This window comes from Lathyrus oleraceus, chromosome 5 (assembly GCF_024323335.1).
Source record: "Lathyrus oleraceus cultivar Zhongwan6 chromosome 5, CAAS_Psat_ZW6_1.0, whole genome shotgun sequence".
Classification (NCBI taxonomy): domain Eukaryota; kingdom Viridiplantae; phylum Streptophyta; class Magnoliopsida; order Fabales; family Fabaceae; genus Lathyrus; species Lathyrus oleraceus.
This window is the reverse complement of record NC_066583.1, coordinates 463,775,437-463,794,746: the sequence shown is the minus strand read 5'-3', so window position 1 is coordinate 463,794,746 and position 19,310 is coordinate 463,775,437. Positions and strand designations below refer to the sequence as shown.

Below are 19,310 nucleotides of genomic sequence, written 5' to 3'. Positions count from 1 at the left end.
GACAGGCTGAAGAATGCTTCAGTATGCGTCGACCATAGGTCGGCGTGCACTGACCCGTGGAAAAATGAAAGTTTCATGCGCCGACCCTATGGTCGACTCAAGTCTTCCATGCGCTGACCCGTGACCAACTGCACTAAGCCATGTGCCGACCTGTGGTCGACTCAAAGCGTCCATGCGCTGACCAGTGACCAACATCATTATGCTATGCGCTGACCCGTGGTTCATGCGCTGACCCTTGTGGTCGACTCAAACCCTGCAAATCTGCAAAAATTCATATTTTTGTGATTTTCATGCATTTTGTCATGATCACATTTTATCCACATATGTTGTATGAAATATAGCAGTTTTAGATGAGCATAGAAAAGGATATGTTGCATTTGTTTTGTAGAAGTGGAATCGACAATGCCGATTCATCCATGGTGGTCATTTGTCATCATCGAAACCTATGATTGTGTGTTGTATGACAATTTGCCTTTACACTTATCTCACAACATGCATACAAAACCATAGACAACCCATCATAGCATCAGAGAAGTGAATCACAAATAGCATAAATAATACAATAAGATAAAGAGAAAGAAACAAACAACATTTTAACATTCATAGAAAATTGAACTAAATTAGGCTTGACCCTCTCTTGCTTGGAGCATATGTCCCCAGCAGAGTTGCCATCTGTCGCATCTCGAAAAATACGATTCCTCCCGATGGTCGCAGAAAAAATTATGTTCTAACAGAGTCGCCACCGAACTTTATTTATCCCAATGAAGGAAAAGGAAAATATCGATAAAGCCTTTCAAAAATAGAATAATGGTCGTCGCAACCATATTCGGGTTCGGGAGTCGATTACGCAAGGGGAAGGTATTAACACCCCTCGTGTCCGTTGTACTCAACGGGAACCTTTTTGTCTAATTTGCGATTTAAATGTTAGCTTATGTTGTTTATTTTCTTCGAGTGATAAAAATATTGAAAAGAGAGATGCATGGAAACCTCAGAAGGGGGAAAAGGGAGGTTTTTTATTAGTGTGCTCACCAAGATTTCGCAATCCCGTGCCTACGTATCCTTATGGTGCAATAAGGAAATCAGAGCATTCGTAGTTCGGGGAACTACGGTCTTTTGGTGTATTTTATGAACGACTGTTTAGTTCACGTTCTAAAGGCTAAATGTTGGCTTATCTACTCTCGGCGAAGGCTTAAGCACTAGTTTATTATGCGCATTAGAAAGGATTGAACAATGTTCTTTTAAAAAGAGTTTCAGTCGCGCGGGGGCGATGAAAGAGGTTTGATAAGTTGAAGAGTTTTGGTCGCGCGGGGACCATGGAAATGTTTATTTATTTTTCTGAATATTTTGGCGAAAGAAGAAAAATAAGATGATGAAAAATGAATAAATGTCGAGCGAAGTTTTGCTCAAAAAATTAAATCGGATGTACTAAAATGATCAGCACTAAATATACTTATTGAAAAAATACAGCGTTTCTTTTAATTTTGAAATAAGTTTTCATCGGTTAAAAGGCTCAGACGGGTCAAAATGAGACCGAAAAAGTAATCAAAAAATATAATGAGGACACCAGGTTAAACTACACGAACCGTAGATTAATAATACTGTTGTCTGCAAGTTTAATTTTGAAACTTTTTACCCGCTGATTTTGCATGTGCTTGGGGAATAATTTAACCAATTTGTCTGTATTTTCGAGAGTTTACTCCGACTAATATTTTAGGTATTATTCTTGATGGAATGCAAGTTATTGTGTATAACTCATGCAATTTGGAAATAAAATCAAATTTATGAAATTTTTAAAATGCCCGGACAAAATTGGAGTATGACACTAGGCGTGAAAATTCCTCCTAAGTTCAAAGTTTCGAGCTTTGAAAAGTATCAAGGGGTCACCTGTCCAAAGATTCACATTCGAGCTTTTTGCAGAAAGATGATTGCTCATTCTGATGATGAAAAACTCTTAATGCACTTTTTCCAAGACAGCCTTAGTGGAACTTCTCTGGAATGGTATATGCAGCTCGAGCGCACGCATATACGAACCTGGAGGGAACTTGCTGAAGCCTTCTTGAAGCATTATCAGTATAATTTAGACATGGCTCCCAATCGGACTCAGCTCCAAAGCCTTGCTCAGAAGCCGGATGAATCATTCAAAGAATACGCCCAACGATGGAGAGATCTAACTGTCGGGGTTCAACCCCCTCTTCTTGAAAGAGAACTGATAGACATGTTCGTGGACACCCTTCAAGGGCCGTATTTTGAAAGAATGACTGGAAGAACCACTTCGGGATTCTCGTACTTGGTCATTGATGGCGAGCGAATCGAGAACAACTTGAAGATCGGCAAGATACAAGATACAACAATTGTGGCTAATAGAGCGAAGAAGTCTCATTCCGGATTCTCAGAGAAGAAGGAAGGGGAGACCAATGCTACCATAATCGCTAAAGGGGGAGATGGAGGTTACCAAATGCCATACTATCTGGTGGCAACAGTAACACCTAACCCGTATCAGCAGCCAACGTATGCTAGCACTACTGATCCTCCAATGATGCAATATCAGCAACCCTATGCTCCTTAGCAACCTTTTGTTCTGCAACAACAGAACTACTATCAGCATGGTAGACAAGGACCAAGAAGGCCTCCTAGAAGGTTTGATCCAATTTCCATGTCGTTTGGTCGTCTGCTAACTCATTTGCTCAAGGATTGATTGGTTCAGCTAAGGGAAGCTAAGGCTCCTCCAGTACCTCTTCCTCCCGGGTATGACATGAACGTCAGTTGTGAGTATCACTCTGGGACGCCAGGGCACTCGATCGAGAATTGCAATGTCTTCAAGCACAAAGTACAAGACTTGATTGACTCAAAAGCTATATCGTTCGCGCCAGTTATTCCAAACAACCCCGTGCAGGCAAGTACATCTGCAGTGCCATAGTCAGAGTAGCAGTAGATTTGAAGGATTTACATTTGTGGGATTGTCCCGTCAGTTGTTTCCATACCCAACACCCCCAAGAAGTGGGAGAATAAAGTTGATCACTCCAACGATCATTAGTTCAATCATGTTCATGTGTGATCGTCTTGATTGCCATTTGTAACATTCATTTGTAATAAACTTATTTGTTTTTGAATAATAATGACATTGAAATGAATATGCATGTTTTGAAATTAAATCCATTCATGTCCACTTATACTTTATCTTGTCAATATTCAAATGTTGGTCTTAAGAGGAGGAGAATGAAATTGAAAACACAAAATCATTACTCGTACACTTTTGAATAAAACCTTGTTGATGATGTAAGGCATTGTTTCAAATCCCAAACAATAGAGATATAAGGAATATAATCCCTAGTCAATCCCTTTTAGCCAAGAAGTATGAGTTTCTTTCTTAAATATAAAACCCTTAATCTCAAACCGAGGTAGGGTAGTCATCAGTTAGTTTGACCAGACGCTCAAACTTCAAAAAGGGAGTGTCCTATATGAGGATCAACCATATCTTATCCCTCGCAAGAGGTCGGAAAATGCAAATTCCAAATGGGTATCCCTCACCCACAGAGGCAGGAGGTGGTCCCAACCTATTCCAAATCAAACGGATAGATGTCACACGATTTGTTTCAACAAAAAGAAACAGGAAAAACAAGAGAAAAAAAGAAATAAAGTCCGCTAAGTCGAAAACTGAAAAACAAGTGACTTAGGAAAAAATTAGGGAATCCCTATGGATTGTAAATCTAAACCAATCCAGCAAAAGTAGGGAAATGAAAAAACAAATCTGCAAATGAGGAATCAAAAGAAAATCCTCAGCAAGAACAAAATCGTGTGGCTACATGCCAAACTGAAGGTGCATGGCTGCCACTCTAAAAACCTCGTGGGTTTATTTTCAATCCCAAATCCCTTTTGGAAAATAGGAGCTTGTGTCGAACTAACTGAATATAGGACTAAAGAACATCACAAAGAGCGGGTGGGTTAGGATAGGTTCGAGCCTTAAATCCTTTCTTTATGAAACCGTGAACCAAGACACGTTACAACCCTCCAAAGACCTAATTAAAGCAGGGTTTATTTCAAAGGCGTACTGTAACACCCCAAAATTTGCCATCCTCATTCATGCATTCATTTTTTTAGGTCATTTAGCATTTCATATTGCATTTCATCATGTTAATTGGAATTAGATCCAAGAAGCTTGAATATTATCAGGACACCTTGTGAGTTCTATCCGGGTGATCAGTCAACACAAGGGAAAGACTTGAGTTACTTCCAACAGGTTCAAATGGGGTCTATTCATCATTCAAAATGCTAATCTTGAAGGAGCAAAAATTTGTTCCTGAGCTGTCATGCTCGCTAGGCGAGCAGAATGGTTCGCTTAGCGAAGAGACCTGTCATGCTCGCTAGGCGAGCAGATCCTTCGCTAGGCGAAGCGCGCGCATTTCTGAAAAATAACAGAAAATTTTGGGCTTGAGTTGCCTTCATTCTGAGCCCACAAAGCCACCAATATCAGGCTATAAATACTAGAGTTTCATTGAGACAAAACCCTGGAGAAAAAGAGAGAGAAAGAGGCGATTCCTATTCCCTGGCAGAGAGAGACCTACGAACTAATCTGCAGCAACCTCCAGACAGCTCTGAAAAGTTCTCTCTGACTCAACCACGTTTTCACCTCCATCTCACGCAAACCCTAACATTGCTTTGCAAACCTAGCCGTGCCATTCGAGTTTAATTGATCTCTCCAATAAGGTTTTCCCTTATTCCTTTTACTCTATGCTTTGAATTTGAATACTCTGAATGTATGAGGTAACGTTAGGTTTTGCCCACGGGTTCAGATGTGTATGAATGTGTAAACAATACCTCGAATGTTTAATCGTTCCGTTTCTGAGATGGATACCATAGGGTTTAGAGTCCCTAAAATCATATTGTTATCAATGGAAAATCCAGAACCCGCAGGAATTCGCTAGGCGAGCCTGTAGCGAAGCTTCGCTAAGCCCTCGCTAGGCGAAGCAGCAGCGATCGTGACAGCAGTTGCTTTTCTGTTTGCTCTAACCTGTTATGTGTTTGTTATGGCATTGTTTTCTCCTGATTCCATCCTGTTACTCTAACTTGTTTGTTGAGTTTTTGTGAGGGCTCACATACTCTTGCAGGGATAGCTTGCTTGGTGTTCCACTTTATTTGTGGGATACCACCTGGAGGTTTATTCCGATTACCTGTACTGACTCGCTTTCTTTGATGGTGTTAGCTTGGAAGGATCTCTGGGTTTCTTATTTCTTTAATTGCTGTTGCTTCGGATCTTTATCCGTACGGTAGATCTCTCGATCCCTTTACTTTTCTCGCATTTTACCGCTTTCTTAGGTTTCGTATAGCCTCTCGTGGCATGCCAATTAAGGTAGCGCGGTTCCTTCGTCTAGGACTGCCTTTTTGCATGAGCATCCCTAACACCCCAAACTTATTGATTTTTCTTCTCCTAAGAACACGTTTACTCCTTCTACTACAGGCGAGTAAGTCTCCAAAGGTCGAGCATCCGGTAGATTGCGTAGTAACGTCGTTCACCCCAAAACACAACCCTTAACCCATAGTTAGCCAAACTACGGCTTGCTTTGATTCTCATTCCAGATGAGATACGTAGGCATAAGACGCGATGTCTTACCGAGCACACTTACCCTTAACCCATAGGTAGCCGAGCTAGGAAGACTTTGATTCTCATATTCAGATGAGATACATATGCAGTGGATGCGACATCCATGCGAGTCATTTTCTTTTGACCCCTCTTTTAGTAAATAACACATTAGATAAACCCACACCCTTTAGACAAGAACTACAAAAGTGGATCCCGTAGAGTACTACAGATGCGTAGGGGTGCTAATACCTTCCCTTTGCATAATCGACTCCCAAACCCAAGATTTGGTTACGAGACCTTGTCTTTTCCTTTCCTTTTTCCAGGTTTACTTCGAGCGTTTCCTTTCCCCCCCCCCTTTGGGATAAATAACGCACGGTGACGACTCTTCTGTCTTTTCTTTTTCGCCGGTTGTCTCTTTTTCGCATTTTGTATTTTTCACGTTGCGACAACTGGCGACTCTGCTGGGGACCCTGTTTCCCTAAGCGAGTCCCTCCTAGCTTTTGTAGGATTCTTGTTTATTGGGTGTTTATTTCTTTTTGTACAGTTATTTACCTGCTTTATCTTATTGCATTGTGTACATATGATTGCCGTATCTGCTGGTTCTGTTTGTTGGGATGGGATGTTCTATGAGAGATAAGCCCAATACACAGGCTATGAGTGAACTTTAGGACACCTAGGAATAGAGTGATTCATGGGAAGCGGGTGGTATGGCGCCACTTAGCGGAACATGGTATCACGAGCAGTTCAGATTCTGATGGGGTATTATCGTTGCATACACCTGGTGTGCATATGATGAGATTCTTGAAAGGATTGTTTATCCTGCGTTTCTCTTGACTTTACCCTGGCCTAGATTACACCCGTGAGTGGGGCGGGAATGAATCATTTACAGGTACTGATGGTGACTTGTTCTGTTGGTGACTATTGTTCGGCTCTTGTTGGTGACCGTTGGTTCTGAAGTATGGGTTCTGAGTAGATGATTATGTTCTATGGTTCCCGGTTCCGAATTCATGCCGAAGTACTGATCCGGTATTATATTCCTCAGTGGTTTTCTCTTCAGACAGTGTAACCTGACAGATGTTCAAGCGGATCCAACAATTCTGATTGACATGCCTTTGCATTGCATAACATCATCTGCATATTTGCATCCAACATCTCAGGCTTATTCATTTGCAAGGTATTCCCTTTTTAAGGGGGTGCTTTAAAATTGAATAAGAAGTGCATCGCATATCATGCATACTAACCCTTATTTGTTTTGCAGGTGTCACCGCAGTGTCTAATGTTTGTTCCCTGTTTCAGGCATTATTGGTCCCAAGCGAGTCCACAGGTACCCGACAAAGGAAAATCGTCTGCGACTAGCAATGGACCAGGTACAGAAAGAGCTGGTTGATATGCGTGAAAGGATGGATCAGTTTATGACATTGATGACTGGTATGGCAGAAGGCCAGGAAAAGCTGAGGGAATTGGTTGAGCAACCGAGGCCCGATCCAGAGGTAGAGATACCAAATGCTGAGGGAAACCCTGGTAACCCTGGGAACGCTGATAACCTTGTGAACACTGGTAACGCGGGTAACATAAATGCCGATGGAAACCCGGGTAATGTTGGCAACACGGGGAATGTTGGAAATGGCATTGGCGGAAGGTACAATGTGAATCAAGAAATTTGGATTAACGGGCGCCCCGTCACTGAAGATTATCAGTATGATCCATTCTCTTTGCACGACGAAGCTCACGAGACCACTCGCCGTATGGATGAGCTTGCTGAGAAACTCAAATCATTGGAGTCTCAAAATTCCTTAGGTTTTGATGTCACAAATCTTGGCCTGGTTCAGGGAGTAAGGATTCCTCACAAGTTCAAACCCCCTACTTTTGAGAAATACAACAGGGCTTCTTGCCCACGCACTCATCTCCAATCTTATCTGGGAAGGTTGGGAGCTCACACGGAAGATGAAAAGTTGTGGATGTACTATTTTGAAGACAGTCTAACTGGAGCTTCTCGTGAATGGTATTCTCATTTGTCTCGTTCTACCATCAAGAGCTGGAAAGACTTGGCAAAGGCTTTTGTCAAGCAATATCAATACAACTTGAACATGGCTCCAAATCGAACCTTGTTGCAAGGAATGTCTCAGACTGCCAAGGAGACCTTTAGAGAATATGCTCAGCGTTAGAGACAAATTGTTGCGTCCATCCAACCCCCTATGTCTGAAAGGGAGATGGCGGACATGTTCATGAACACCCTTCAAGGCAATTATATTGAGAGATTGGCTGCTTGCCCGTCAATCAGCTTTGCAGAGATAGTAATTGCTGGAGAAAGAATCGAGAGTCTGTTGAAGATGGGCCAAATTCAAGACAATAGTGCTTCCAAGAAACTGTTCGCTGGTAACGGTCAGCGAAGAAGAGAAGGCGAGACAAGCGTTGTGTATGCCGGCAGAGGCAGGGGCAGAGGACGCCCTAATTATTATCAAGATCAAGTGGCCGCAGTCACTATTCTAACACCTGCTCCTCAACAGCAACAACAACTGCAGTATCATCCGCAACAGCAACCCAGGTACAACAATCAACAACAAGGAGGTAATCCGGGTCAACAGAGACACTATCAACAACGTCCAAGGCAAACGGACCGAGTCATTGAGCCAATCCCAATGCCTTATTCTGTATTACTGCCCAGGCTGATTGACCTGAATCTGGTTACGTTAAGAACTCTAGCCCCACCAATCGATCCCAATAATTTGCCTAGAGGTTATGATGTCAACGCCAGATGTGCTTTTCACTCCAACGCACCTGGCCGTGCTACAGATAATTGCAAGGCTCTCCAGCTAAAGGTACAAGATTTGAGAGATGCCCAGGCTATCAATTTTTCTCCGGTGCCTAATGTTATCCAAAACTCGATGCCAGCCCACGGCGGGCAGGGGATTAATGTTGTTGAAGTGGTTAAAGATGGTAATGTCCAAGGCTGGGGCAAACTTGTGGAGCCAGTCATCAAAGAAGACAAGTTTGGATTGGGATATACTCCGGGGTCTCAGAATAAGGAAACCGTTACTTTCTCCAGCGGAGGTTTGGTTTCTCCCCACATCGTCAATGTTGCAGATGAAGACAAGGCTGACAGCGACTGTGACTTAGATAGCTGGATTCGCCAGTGTGTCCCGGGAGAAAAGCTCAATAATTGGTCGTCCGGAAAAGTCGTCCAGGTTACTCTACTGAAAGACTAAGTTTTATTGTTTTCCTTTTATTACATGCATAATAAAGTCTTACACTTTGCCCAAGGTGTAATGACTCATCTGTAGGGCCATCTATTTAGTCGCATTTCGCAATTATTTTCATCATCAATAAAGGACAGCTTTTGCAAACAATTTTGTGTTCTCTTTCTTTCAATTTTTTTACTTTTACAATAAAAATGGCAATGTTTCTTTTTCGTTTTTTTCTTTCCAAAAAAATCTCGTTCTAAGGCAAAGCATGATCCTCCATCATGCAAAGCTGATCACCCGGATCTCACTGCTAACGACACTGCTATGGCCAAGTATGACTTCGACAATCCTATCTATCAAGCCGAAGAAGGGGTTGAGGAACATTGTGAATTGCCTGAAGAGTTACCCAGGTTGTTGATGAAGGTGAGAAAAACAAGAAAGGGGGGTTTGAATTGTTTTGGAAAATAAGCGTTTTTGCAAAAATAAAATCACACGGGATTTTATACTGGTTCGCTTATAACACAAAGCTACTCCTGTCCACCCGGCCAAGGTGATTTTTCCTTCAACAAGGACTTAACCCACTAATCTTGAAAGATTATTACAACCAACGTCTAAGAGAAGGATCTCTTAGTCCTCTCAAGTATACAGACTGCGCAGAGTCACTTGAGGAATTAAAACAATTGAGATAAAAAACAGAATTTGTAATCTAGAGTGCTTCTAGGATAAAGCAAATATTACAGCAATTAGAGCAGATAAGAATTTTCACGTAATGAGCAAAAGCTCGTGAAAGATTAGAAAGAGAGTTGAGTAATTTTGTGCGTTCAGGTGTGTCTCTCAATGAGGTTCGCCGTTCTTTATATAGAGGTGAAAAACGACCGTTGTAGTAATGATGGCAGATATTTAGTCTTGATGAGAGTTAAGTGCCATTACTTCGTTGTTTCTTGCCAAAACAAGTTTGTCTTCCTGAATAACTTCTTTCCAAATATAGTTATTTCCATTTGAAGTTGAAGTTGCCGTTATTCTTTCTTGATAAGGAAATCCATTATCAGAGTCTGCGTTACTCTGTTAACCTGAGATCTTGAGATGTAGCTTCAGAGCTTCTGATAGTTCTGATCCCTTAGAATTCTGATGTTGTCTTCAGATGACGTTGAGAGCTTCTGGAATTCTGATGTACCGTTGCTCAGAGTCAGAGCTTCTAGATCGCGATTCTTCTTCATATGCTTCTGATATTCTGATATGCTGTTCTGCTCAGAGTCAGAACTTCTAGACCGTGTTTCTACTTCAGATGCTTCTAATATTCTGATAATTTATATCTGATTTGATTCTGTATCTGATGACGTGATCAGATTCCTTTCTTCTTGTTTAGAGTCCTGCACACTTAGAGACTTTTCGTTAGAGTGCCATTTTTGGTTTCATCCTTTGTTATCATCAAAATCCTGGAATCTGTTGTAGAACAATTTTTGTTCTTACAATCTCCCCATTTTTGATGATGACAAAACAAACTTAAATGACAGATGAAACATTAAAAAATTTAGAGTTTATCAGATCAGATAGAAGTGAGCTCCCCCTGAGATAGGCTAGGGAGTTCAGAAGTTCTTACCAGAGCTTCCAAGCAATGAAGTTTCTCGATACCTTCTGCAATTCTTAAGTCCAGTGTTAGATGGATTTATTTTATAGACTAGTATGTTTGCAGAGTGCTTAAGGTATTAGGAAATCTTTCATCAGAGCTATTTGATTTCTCCCCCTTTTTGTCAGAATCAAAAAGACTTAAAAAAATATGCAGGAAGAAATAGATATATATTCAGATAAGAGAAACAAAACATCAGAGATAATGACAAGCAAAAAAAAACATCAGAGACAAAGACAAGCAAGGCAACAAGCAAAAAATCCTAAGTGCCTAAGGGTTGGGAGGAGGAGGCATTCTCTGAAGCAGTTGAGTCAGCAGGTTCTGGATGTTGGCGTTGACAGAGTTCTGTTGATCCAATCTGGCTCGGACTTCCTTCTGCTCTTTCTGAAGCTCTTCAAGGGTCTTGAGAACTAGAGGGGCAAAAGTGGAGGACTCCCCCTGAGTCAGAGCGTGCTGTTCTTCAGCGGCTTTAGCTTCAGCTTCAGCAGCAGCCTTTGCTTCAGCTTCAGCAGCAGCAGCATCAGCTAGAGCTTTGGCTTCAGCTTCCCGTACCCTTTGAGGTTCTTCTTGTCTTGCTCTTTCTTCTTCTTTCCTTCTGGCTTCTTCTTCAGCTTCTCTGGCCAAGCGCTCATGTAGTCTTGCCTCAGTGTCTCTGATGAAGTCGTTTCTGACTTGCTCAGAGATGTGCTTCAGTTTAAAGGCCTCAGATGTCATCCAGCCAATGACTCTGTTCCAGTGTGTCCTAACAGAGTCAGGATCATCACTGATACCAGAGTTGATGGTCAGAGACTTGACCTTTTCAACTGATGCTTCTGCAAACAGCATAATTGCTTCCTCTAAGGTTGGCAGGGAATGTTCTGGTTCAGATGGTTGAGGTGGAGAGTTTGGAGGGCTTAGGTTGAGAGTTGGAGGTTCAGCGGAAGTGTTTGGAGGGGTAATGTCAGAGGTATAGAGGTCAGAGGGTTGAACTTCAGATGGAGTGACGGTTGGTTGTTCTGTGGGTGGTGAAGTTACTTCAGGTTCAGGTGGAGATTGTTGTGGTTGTTGTGAATTACGGTTTAGAGATTGAAGTTGGGATAGAGTGGGAGAAGCGGGGTCAGAGGGTTCTGTGTCAGAGGAAATGACAAAGTAGGGAGGTGATTCTGGGGCTGAGGATGAGGAAGTGGTTTGATTCATTTCTTCAGCTTCAGATAGGGGTAAGGAGGTATTGGCAAGGTTGAATTTGGGTAGTGGTTGAGATGTTCTGGTTGTTGAAGGAGGGGTTTCAGATGTGGTGTAGATGGGTGTTGGTAGAGGAGTAGAAGAAGTAAGATGATGTACAGAGGGAGCAGTAGAGGCAGACTTACCAGAAGACTCTTGCAGAGGTGCTGGAGGTCTTGATTCAGAGGATTCCTCTAGCTTTGCTTTCTTCGCCTTCGATGCCTTCTCAGATGGACCTCTTTTAAACCTCACGAAGTCTGGAGCTGAATCTGGCAGTTCGCTCAGTCTGAAATCTGATATGTCCACTCCTTCATCCTTCAGACGTTGGAGATAGTGGAGAATTGCTTCTTTGGGTTCATCCCTGTAGAACTTACATAGACCATTTGGCATATCCCTCTGATCTTTTAAGGCTTCCCAAGAAGTGTCCAGAGTAGGTTTAACGTGAATCTTCTCCAGAATCCCCATGCTCTTCATATTCCTAGAGTTCAGAGGCCTTCCAGTTTCTATTGCCAAGTCTTCCATGAGTTTGTGTTTTATCAGATGGTCCATGAGACCATTTTCTATCAGCACATCTGAGAGGAGTCTTCCCAAAGGAATGTAAGTTCTGGGTTTCATGTTATTCCTGGTTTCCCGTACAGAATCTCTGAGGTATTTGAAGAGGAGCGCTGGGAGGCAAAGCTTCAGACCTTTATGAATACAATACAGAATACATTTCTGATCTGTATTGATGTAATCTGATGAGTTTGATGCTGGGCGATGATGAATAGTTCCCAGAATGATTTTGAGCCACACCCGAAGATTTTGATGTAGTTCCTTGTTCTTTGAGGGATTGCCTTCTGTGTTGAGTCTGAAGATTGTTGGATTGATTTCATGAGCAATGTATTTCGCCCTGGGATTTATGTTGTAAATTCTTCTACCTCCAGCTTTTTCCATGTTCAGCAAGGCAGCGATTGACTTTTCAGTTATCACTATTTTGACACCCAAGACGTAGGAGACGATGAAATGATCGTCAGCATCAGCAAACCTCCATAATTCCTTAATAAGATTTGGGTAAACTGGACCGTAGAGGCGTTGAAAATAGTTTCCCCAACCTTGTTGATGAAGTTCTTCAGTGAGGTCTACTCCATTTCTCTTCATGTTGTTAAAATCCACCAGGGATTCACACAGCACGTCCAGTTTCTCGAAAGGAGTTGCAAGATTTATATGAGGCTCACGGTCAAGGATGTGAGGCTCCTTCTACACTGGTGTTGCAGTTACGCCTGTAACGGTGGGGGTAGAATTGCGTGTGCTTTGAGCTACGTTGCTGGAGTTCATTTGTTGAGAGTAGTTGAACACATATTGTTGTTGAGAATCCATTATTGATGAAGAACTGGGATGAAGATGAACTGTTTGCAGAAATGCCTGAGAGAACTTGGGTTGAACAAGTGAGTGAGAGTGAAATGTGTGTGAAGTGTGAGAGGAGTGTTTAAATACCCAAAAGAAACGCATGCAAAACGACACGTAAAACAGAGTTTAACACAAAAACCAAGTTAGCACGTTTAGAGGGAGAAATGATTATGGCTCATTAATGAATGTCTAATCCCAACAGTATGCACACTGCTCGAGAAGATCTCAAGAGTCTGTTCCTTGATTACTGCTAGACAGCTGTCTAGAATTTCCAAGGTTAGACGCAAGTCACTCCACGTGTTTGCTTTATCTGATCTTCAGGAATACCAAACGAATGGTTCCTGGAGATTTCTAACTCAGATAGCTTCTTAACTAGGTAGAAGTATCAGAGTTAGAGGCAGAATCTTATTTGTTTATGTCAAGAGTCTCATTTTACAGCTTCAGAGGCACATTTTATTCAGGGCAGTTTTGAATGTTCAGATTTTCTAAGATAAAGAGAAATCTATCTTCAGCTAAAGGCTTAGTAAATATATCTGCCCATTGATGATCTGTATCAATGAACTTCAATGTTACTATCCCTTTCTAAACATAGTCTCTGATAAAATGATGTTTTATTTCAATGTGCTTAGCTCTGGAGTGTAGAATGGGATTCTTACTTAAACAAATAGCAGCAGTATTGTCACAGAAGATAGGAATGTTACTCTCGAAGATTTGCAAATCTTCTAACTGATTCTTCATCCAGAGCATCTGAGTTGTGCATAGTGATGCTGAGATGTATTCTGCTTCTGCTGTGGATAGAGAGATAGTTGACTCTCTTTTGCTCGCCTAGGATATCAGATTGTTTCCTAAGAGCTGACAATTTCCAGATGTGCTTTTTCGTTCCAATCTATCTCCTGCGTAATCTGCATCACAGTAACCCGAAAGTCTATACTCTGATGTTTTCTCATACATCAGGCCCAGGTTAGGAGTTCCTTTCAGATATTTGAAAATTCTCTTAACTGCTGTTAAGTGAGTTTCTCTAGGATCTGATTGGAATCTGGCACATAGACAGACACTAAAGAGAATATCAGGTCGAGTAGCAGTTAGATAGAGAAGGGAGCCTATCATACCACGATAGAGCTTCTGACAAACCTTTTTACTGACTTCTTCCTTTTCAAGAATGCATGTTGGATGCATGGGCGTCTTTGCAGAGTTGCATTCAGCCATGTCAAATTTCTTCAGAACATCTTTTATGTATTTGCTTTGATGAACGTACGTGACTTCTGAAGTTTGGTTAATTTGAATTCCTAGAAAGAACTTTAGTTCTTGCATTAAGCTCATTTCAAATTCTACCTGCATTAACTCAGAGAATTCTTGACAAACAGAGGCGTTAGCAGAACCAAAAATAATGTCATCAACATATATCTGGCATATCATGAGATCATTGTTAAGGTTCTTACAGAAGAGTGTGGAGTCAACTTTCCCTCTGATAAAATTGTGTTCCAGAAGAAAATTACTTAAACGTTCATACCAAGCTCTGGGAGCTTGTTTAAGTCCATATAAAGATTTTTTAAGTTTAAAAACATGTTCTGGAAAATTTGGATTTTCAAAACCTGGAGGTTGGTTGACATACACTTCTTCTGATATATAACCATTAAGGAATGCGCTCTTGACATCCATTTGATATAATTTAATAGAATGGTTTATAGCGAAAGATACAAGAAGACGAATAGATTCTAACCTTGCGACTGGAGCAAAGGTTTCATTGTAGTCAATACCTTCTTGTTGACTGTAACCTTGAGCTACCAGTCGAGCTTTGTTTTTGACGACTTCTCCTTTCTCATTCAGCTTGTTTCTGAATACCCATCTGGTTCCGATAACGTGAGTGCCTTTGGGCTTGGGAACAAGATCCCAGACATCATTCTTTGTGAATTGATCTAACTCTTCTTGCATGGATGAAACCCAGTCATTATCTTGAAGTGCTTCATCACAGGACGTAGGCTCGATCAGAGACACTAGTCCCAGAGGAGTCTCTTCAGAGATCTTGAAGGTGGATCTGGTTCTGACAGGTTCGTCCTTGTTGCCCAGAATCAATTCTTCAGATATGTTGAGGTGACTTTTAGCTTTCTTTGGGATTATTGGTGGATTAATTTCCTCAGAATTCTGAGTGGTAGTTGCTTCTGGAGCTTTGTCAGATCTTGCAAGAGTGATTTCTAATTCTGCAAAATTTTCAACTAGCTTTGACTTTTCAGGGTCAAGCTTATCGTCAAATCTGACATGAATTGATTCTTCCATAATTTTGGTTTCTGTATTGTATACTCTGTAGCCTTTAGAGCGATCTGAGTATCCTAACATAATACCTTTCTGTGCTTTGGAATCAAACTTGTTCAGATGTTCTTTAGTGTTTAAAATAAAGCAAGAACATCCAAATGGATGAAAGTATGAAATGTTTGGTTTTCTTCCTTTACACAGTTCATAGGGAGTCTTTTCCAGAATAGGTCTTATGGAGATTCTATTCTGAATGTAACACGATGTATTTACAGCTTCGGCCCAAAAGTGCTTAGCCACATTAGTTTCGTTGATCATAGTTCTGGCCATCTCTTGGAGTGTCCTATTCTTCCTCTCTACAACTCCATTTTGTTGTGGAGTTCTAGGGCAGGAGAAATCATGGGATATTCCATTAGAGTCAAATAATTCCTCAAAGGATTTATTTTCGAATTCCCCACCATGATCACTTCTTACTCTGAAAATTTTAGAGTCAAATTCTTTTTGCACTTTGGAGCAGAAACTAGTGAATACAGAGTGAGACTCACTCTTGTGTCTTAGGAATTTCACCCATGTCCAGCGACTGAAATCATCAACAAAGACTAGTCCGTACTTCTTTCCATTGACTGATGTTGTTTTCATAGGACCAAATAAATCAATGTGAAGAAGTTCCAGAGGCTTAGAGGTAGTAACAATAGTTTTCTTTTTGAAAGAAGTTTTTGAAAATTTCCCTTTCTGACATGCTTCACATAGAGCATCTGAAGAGAACTTCAGTTTAGGTAGGCCTCTGACTAACTCGAGTTTATTTAGCTGAGATAGTTTCCTCATGCTAATGTGGCCCAAGCGTCTATGCCATACCCATTGCTCTTCGTGAACAGACATCAGACATTTCACATTTTGTTCTTTTAAATCAGAAAGGTTAATTTTATAAATATTGTTTTTCCTCTTGCCTGTGAATAGGACAGAACCATTGTTTTGATTTATGGCTTTACATGTTTTTTGATTAAAGATCACATCATAACCGTTATCACTTAATTGACTTATGGATAACAAATTATGCATTAATCCTTCTACGTAAAGGACATCAGATATAGAGGGAAGAGTACCATTACCAATAGTTCCGAAGCCTCTGATCCTTCCTTTCTGATCTCCTCCGAAGCCTACGAATCCAGCGTCTTTAAGTTCCAGGCTTTGGAACATAGACTTTCTTCCCGTCATGTGTCGCGAGCATCCAGAGTCCAGGTACCATGACTGGTGTCTGAACTTTGCTGCATAAGATATCTGCAACATAAACAATCTTATCTTTTGGTACCCAGAGTCTCTTGGGTTCTTTCTGATTAGTTTTCCCAGAGTTTCTTACCACTTTGGGTTTTCTAGCATTTTCAAATTTTTGCTCTTGTGTGTGTGTATAGTGATATGAAAATGGAGATTTAAGTTGGTCACTAGTAGAAGTTTTATCTTCCTTAGGATCATACCCAATTCCTTTTCTATTGTTCTGACTGACTCCATAAATCATGGATGCCATTACACTCCTTCCTATCCCATTTTTCAGAAACTTTTGAAAGGCTTTTTCGTATTTATAAATTATCGTATTTGAAGTTTGTGGAGCTTGAGATAACGCTTCTTCTAGTTTTAAGCAATTTTTCTTTGCTGCATCTTTTAGTGATGTTAAAACTTTGTTTTCATCTTTGAGTTCTAGAATTGTCATCTCAAGTTTGCCACATTCTTCAAATTTTTCTTCAAGACAACCTTTTATTGCTTTAAATTTTTGTTTTAGTTTCTGATATGAGTTAAGAGTTTCAGACAAGCATGATTCTAAATCAGATCGAGAGAGTTCAGTGAATACCTCTTCTGATTCAGATTCTTCATCTGAACTGTTCCTGGATGTGGTGGCCATGAACGCCACATTGGCCTGTTCATCAGTGTCAGATTCTGATGAGTCAGATTCACTATCATCCCAGGTAGCCATTAATCCCTTCTTGGTTCTGAGGGAATTTTTCTTGAAGCTTTCTTTTCTGGAGCTGTCTTTCTTTAGCTTGGGGCATTCATTCCTGTAGTGACCTGTTTCTTTACATTCATAACAAGTAACATCTTTGTTAGTTTTACCTTTTGAGGTTGATTCTGATCGATCCCCTCTGGGTCTTGGTCTTCTGAAGTTGTTGTTCCTCTTTTTCCAGAGTTGTTTAACTCTTCTGGTCAGGAGGGACAATTCTTCTTCATCATCAGAATCTTCCTGTTCAGAGTCATCCGCATCTTCTGTTTCGGCCTAGAAAGTTTTGTTTCTGTCAGATTTGCGTCTTTCAGATCTGGACTTTAATGCTAAAGACTTGTTCTTCTTCTGAGGCTCATCTTCCTCTAGTTCTATCTCATGGCTTCTAAGGGAACTGACAAGCTCTTCAAGACTGATGTTGTTCAGATCCTTTGACAGCTTCAGAGTAGTGACCATGAGTCTCCACTTCTTTGGCAAGCTTCTGACTATCTTTTTGACGTGGTCTGCAGTTGTGTATCCTTTGTCTAGAACTTTGAGACCTGCAATAAGAGTTTGGAATCTAGAGAACATTACCTCTATGGCTTCGTCATCCTCCATTTTGAAGGCTTCATACTTCTGGATTAGAGCCAGAGCCTTTGTTTCTTTGACCTGAGAGTTTCCTTCATGAGTCATCTTCAGAGAATCAAGTATATTTTTAGTTGTTTCCCTGTTGGTGATTTTTTCATACTCATTATAGGATATGGCATTGAGAAGTATCGTTCTGGCTTTGTGATGATTCTTGAATACGCGCTTCTGATCATCTGTCATCTTACTTCTGGGAACTTCAACTCCAGCATTAGTTACAGGAGGTGTGTATCCATCTATGACAATGTCCCAGAGATCAGCGTCATAGCCTAGAAAGAAACTTTCAATTCTATCTTTCCAGTAATCGAATTTCTCTCCATCAAAGACAGGAGGCTTAGCATTGTAACTGTCTCTTTCGTTTGTCTGGGCCATAGTTTTTCTCGTTCTGGATCTCTCTACACGGTTAAGTGTTTGATTGGAAAATCAATAACAGAGCCGAAGCTCTAATACCAATTGAAGGTGAGAAAAACAAGAAAGGGGGGTTTGAATTGTTTTGGAAAATAAGCGTTTTTGCAAAAATAAAATCACACAGGATTTTATACTGGTTCGCTTATAACACAAAGCTACTCCAGTCCACCCGACCAAGGTGATTTCGCCTTCAACAAGGACTTAATCCACTAATCTTAAAAGATTATTACAACCAACGTCTAAGAGAAGGATCTCTTAGTCCTCTCAAGTATACAGACTACGCAGAGTCACTTGAGGAATTAAAACAATTGAGATAAAAAACAGAATTTGTAATCTAGAGTGCTTCTAGGATAAAGCAAATATTACAGCAATTAGAGCAGATAAGAATTTTCACGTAATGAGCAAAAGCTCGTGAAAGATTAGAAAGAGAGTTGAGTAATTTTGTGCGTTCAGGTGTGTCTCTCAATGAGGTTCGCCGTTCTTTATATAGAGGTGAAAAACGACCGTTGTAGTAATGATGGCAGATATTTAGTCTTGATGAGAGTTAAGTGCCATTACTTCGTTGTTTCTTGCCAAAACAAGTTTGTCTTCCTGAATAACTTCTTTCCAAATATAGTTCTTTCCATTTGAAGTTGAAGTTGCCGTTATTCTTTCTTGATAAGGAAATCCATTATCAGAGTCTGCGTTACTCTGTTAACCTGAGATCTTAAGATGTAGCTTCAGAGCTTCTGATAGTTCTGATCCCTTAGAATTCTGATGTTGTCTTCAGATGACGTTGAGAGCTTCTGGAATTCTGATGTACCGTTGCTCAGAGTCAGAGCTTCTAGATCGCGATTCTTCTTCAGATGCTTCTGATATTCTGATATGTTGTTTTGCTCAGAGTCAGAACTTCTAGACCGCGTTTCTACTTCAGATGCTTCTGATATTCTGATAATTTGTATCTGATTTGATTTTGTATCTGATGACGTGATCAGATTCCTTTCTTCTTGTTTAGAGTCCTGCACACTTAGAGACTTTTCGTTAGAGTGCCATTTTTGGTTTCATCCTTTGTTATCATCAAAATCCTGGAAT

General features: G+C 40.8%; 1 protein-coding gene across 1 annotated transcript; it reads left to right on the top strand.

Moving 5' to 3' along the window:
• Positions 1 to 1,795: 1,795 nt before the first annotated feature.
• LOC127081357 (uncharacterized) lies at positions 1,796 to 2,566 on the top strand. The gene has a single exon (XM_051021620.1). The coding sequence runs from the start codon at positions 1,796 to 1,798 to the stop codon at positions 2,564 to 2,566; it is 771 nt and encodes a 256-aa protein (XP_050877577.1).
• Positions 2,567 to 19,310: the final 16,744 nt, after the last annotated feature.